Source organism: Limulus polyphemus, unplaced genomic scaffold (genome assembly GCF_000517525.1).
Source record: "Limulus polyphemus unplaced genomic scaffold, Limulus_polyphemus-2.1.2 Scaffold3096, whole genome shotgun sequence".
Lineage (NCBI taxonomy): Eukaryota > Metazoa > Arthropoda > Merostomata > Xiphosura > Limulidae > Limulus > Limulus polyphemus.
The window spans coordinates 129439-134317 of NW_013668706.1; the positions used below are offsets into that span (position 1 = coordinate 129439).

Sequence of the window (4879 nt, forward strand, 5' to 3'; positions counted from 1 at the left end):
CATTATTCGTGTCGCCTTATTCTAACAAACACTTGTGCACACCGGACTTTAGAAGAACATACACATGTGTCATGTAGACCTAACAAGGTGAGCATGTTACTGAGTCTGTTTAGTATTTTTACTCCACTAAAATTGATAAGTACTGCAGACACGGAGTCAAACATGGATTTGTAGCTTTAGAAAATAATTTAGACAGTAATTCCAGCCTTGGTTTTTAATTTTTCTACAGTCCCTAGTTTTAGGCTTGAAAATATAATATTTGCATTTTGATTCAACTTATTTGTGTACGTTTTTGACGATCCCCATTCTCCCTTTTTAAATTAACAACTCTTACTAATCTTGTATACAATAAGGTTACAAGTGTGTGTAATAGAGTTTGTACGTATTCCAATGTGTTTTTAGAAGAGATTTTGAATATTCAAGCGTTCTTGTTGTTTCCTTTAAGGGTTTGTGTATTGCAATAGTGTGTTTTAGTATAGTTATGTATATTCTAATATTACAAGTATCTTTATAATTAATATATGCTCAAGTGTCGGCTAACAATACGAAGAATTAAATTGTGGCGAAATGCTACAAGTTCTTTAAATACCTATAGAATGATGGGTTTCTTTTTTTGTGAGTGTAAAACACTTAAATACACCACTTACAAATTATATTCTATTCTAGTTAGAGGCTGTTTGGGTAATTTATTTTGACATTCCAAATATACAGGTGTTTTATTATTATCTGTTCAAAGTTCACTGCTCTTCTTCTTGATTATATACATTTTCTGGAGGTAGGAGCACATTATATATACAAGGATTTCTATCAGTCATGGACTCATACTTCAGCAGGTCGACTTAAAGTATACAGTTCAAGGTTTCGCCTGTAAGGACGCATACCCGTACTATAAGAACGCCCTCTGGGAGGAGGTGGAAGTGGTAGTGAAGGTACTGGTAATCCTCCTTCATGTGGATGCGAACATCTGTCAGCAGTGGTTCTTTCATTTTGATTTTCATGACTAGGCCAGGTGTTCTCTACAACCTTTAAACGAACATCAGAAAAAATGCCCTGCGGAGAGCACGCAGAAAGATGATCTCCACCTAAAGAGACGTTTCCATGAGGACTGCATTTGTGTGTGGAGTTATTCTCTGTACAGATGTCTGGAACAAGTATTTTCTCCGCAATACCCAGCGAGGCCTTTCCATGAGTACCACACCTGTGTAGGGGGCTATTTTCTATAGAGATGTATGGGACGAGTATTTCCCCGGGGCCGTCGGACACTTTTTCATTTTCTGCATGACAAAAGTCAAATGCTCTCGGAAAACTTGAGGATATTGGCGTTGCTCCCTCTTTAGTGTGTACACCTTTCTCTGTATCGGTTTCCCATGAGTGGATTGGACATTTGTTCTTGTGAAAATAGACTGATGGAGTTGCTGAACCCCAGGATGTGGCACGTATCCTAATTTCAAGGATGATGTGGTCTTGAAGACCGGATCGACATCTTGTCACGTTAACATCCATCCCCTCATCAGAAGATGCGGAACATTGGCAGTGGAAGTGCTGGATTGAGGAGGATTGTGAATTTTGGGGCAGTACATCATGAGAATTTAAACCTTGACCAATCTGTTGTTCTGATTCTGTTCCCGGAAGATCTTGCTGGGGTCTAAATAATAAAAAATAATAATGAAAAATACCAAAATTACTTTGAAAATCTTTGGGTCATTGATATGTGTGTGTGTGTATATAAAGGGAAGCTCTGAGGACGTTGATTTATTTGGAAGAAATAAAACTTTTTGTTATTCTGAAGTAAACTGGACTTTATGTTATCCTTTTTACGAATAATCCAGTAGTATCCGCCTAACAATAAAATCCATTACAATACTATTGATAGGAGTGGGATTATTTTGTAAAAATTAATTCAGACTGAACGCAAACACGACAACATGTGCATAGACCGAGCTTAAAAAGTGATATGGAAATTATGAAACCCTGCAAACAAGGTTAAGAGGAAACAGACAAAATTAAAAAAGAGAAACATAAATTTAAAAGCTCAAGAATAAGTTAAAGGAAGGTCAAGAAGAGAGAAAAATCTAAAGAGAGGATTTGCAAGAATGTGATAAGACTTATAGAAGATTTTTCAATCAAGAATGAATTTGATCGAATACAAGATCGAAGAAACCATAGAAAACGCACCGAAATATATAACAACAAAATCGAAGAAGTACAAAAGGACATCAATGTAGTAAACAAGGAAATATAAACAATCAATATTAATGTAGTAAACAATGAAATAAAAAAACAATATTGATGCAGTAAACAAGGAATAAAAAACAATATTGATGTAGTAAACCCAACAAATATTATGGAAAGGCATATCAGGTACAATTTTAAGTAATTTCCAAAGTTAATGGATTGAGTAGTGGACATCAAGCTATGTATCATATTTTAAAGTATTAACTGTAATAGCAATTTCCAACTGTAACAGCTACAAGACATTAGTGGCTGTCTGATCAAACAGATTTGAATGTTACACCCGAAGAAAGTTTTTAAAGTAAAGTCTGCAGACAGAGGAAGACGAATAGACAAGATTATGATATCCAGATATTTCAAATGAAATGACGGATTCGTTGTCACGGAAACAATTTGTAGACAGCATAGTCGACGAAAGAGACTAAAGCAAAGTGATGTACATATTTCAAGAAACCTGTTCAGTTGCTGATTGAACTATAATATATTAAAGTCACAGACAAACTACTAAAAGCACTATCCAGGAATTACTGGCTTGCTTAGATTAGATGGTGCAGAAACATTAATTTCATATAGTGGTGTTAAAGCGCAATGGATTGGTTTGACAATTGTGAACTCAAATGGAAGAAGTAAACCATGGAGAGAAGGTATTTCAATTAAAATTTAAAAGGACACATTGCTGGGCTCTGCAAACCAAAGTCTTTAGAAAATGAAAACCAAATTCGAGCGATGAGAGGAGAAGAAAATAGTTTTAAGTGTTGAAAATATAAACAGTACATCTGAGATTGTGATACTCGACTGGTGGTAATGAATAAGGAAATGAGAACCTGAGAATGTGAACACGTCATCTGCTCTACTTGAGATAAATAAATATTTTATATATTCATTGATGGAAAAATCTATTAACAGGTTGATCAACAATGATTATACAGCTACCATTGTTCTAACAGGTTGATCACCAATGATTGTACAGCTATCATTGTTTTAACAGGCTCATCAACAATGATTGTACAGCTACCATTGTTTTAACAGGTTGATCAACAATGATTGTACAGCTACCATTGTTCTAACAGGTTGATCAACAATGATTGTGCAGCTACCATTGTTTTAACAGGTTCATCAACAATAATTGTACAGCTACCATTGTTCTAACAGGTTCATCAACAATGATTGTACATCTACCATTGTTCTAACAGGTTGATCACCAATGATTGTACAGCTACCATTGTTTTAACAGGCTCATCAACAATGATTGTACAGCTACCATTGTTTTAACAGGTTCATCAACAATGATTGTACAGCTACCATTGTTTTAACAGGTTCATCAACAATGATTGTACAGCTACTATTGTTTTAACAGGTTGATCAACAATGATTGTACAGCTAACATTGTTTAAACAGGTTGATCAACAATGATTGTGTAGCTACCATTGTTTTAACAGGCTGATCAACAATGATTGTGTAGCTACCATTGTTTTAACAGGTTGATCAACGATGATTGTATAGCTAACATTGTTTTAACAGGTTGATCAACAGAGATTTTACAGCTACCATTGTTTTAACAGGTTGATCAACAATGATTGTACAGCAACCATTGTTTTATCAGGTTGATCAACAATGATTTTACAGCTAACATTGTTCGACCTGATATGATAATGAAAGCTGGAGCATTGCCTCCTGAGACGAAGCAAGAAAATGAGTTGTTGTGACCAGCAAGTGATCATAAGGTTCCAGCAAGAGGAAAGTTGTAAGCCGCCTTCACATGATATAAAGATAAATGACATCGAGGAAGGGTGCATTTTGGGAATACATTTCACACAGAATCAGACACGAGATTAGAGTAGCTTCGAACAGTTTTAACATCTCAGACCCTAGTGAGCTACGCGAACATTACAGCACTGGATGTTAAGACTTTAGAAAAACAAGAAGAAAAATACAAGATAATAAAGACACCGAATCTAAATTGCAATAAAGCAGAATCTAGCAGGATAGGTTACCCAAAACCAAAGCTTATTCATTTAAGTGTACAAGTGTGTCGGCAAACAAATATCAACTGGTTAGTTTCATAGAAGACATCATTAGAGGAAATTAAAACTAAGATCCCGAAATTCCTTTTCGTGTGACCAGCAAGTGATAATAAGGTTCCATCAATAGGAAAGTTGTAAGCCGCCTTCACATGATAGATAGATAAATTCCTTTTGAGGTAACGTCTAATGTATCCGATAGTTACCAGTAGACTCCTTAGACCATTTACCCAACTCCACCTTTTACAAGGGGACAAATATGATAAAGGACCAAAGTTATCCCAAAGACGTTTTGACTAAATATTTAAAAAACATTGTTTTGGTAACTGGCGCTGTAATAATATAATTATTGTACTGCTTATATTTATGAAAATGTATATCTTTAATGCAAATGGTTACGCTATTATTAAGTGTATTGTGTCATTGTTTTCTTCACGAAATAGGATTATTCAAGTGACATCATAATCCAGGGGGTGGGGTGCAGTGTCGAAGGCAATGATCTTGATGTAAACATTTTAGAAATATACATTGTTGTTTAACTGGAGAGAAGTTTGAAGTAAAGTGATGGGCATGGCCTTAATGACGAAAAGATTCTTATAACCTAAAAAAAAAAAAAAAAAAAAAAA

At 35.0% G+C, this 4879-nt stretch overlaps 1 protein-coding gene across 1 annotated transcript in view; it reads right to left on the minus strand.

Annotated features, from left to right (window-relative positions):
- Positions 1–698: 698 nt before the first annotated feature.
- LOC106468643 overlaps positions 699–4879 on the minus strand; it is an 11867-nt gene continuing 7686 nt past the window's right edge. Inside the window, exon 4 of the mRNA XM_013929075.2 lies at positions 699–1645. Within this exon, the coding sequence (XP_013784529.1) occupies positions 820–1645 (826 nt within the window). The 3' untranslated portion in view covers positions 699–819. The remainder of the gene's footprint in view (positions 1646–4879) is intronic.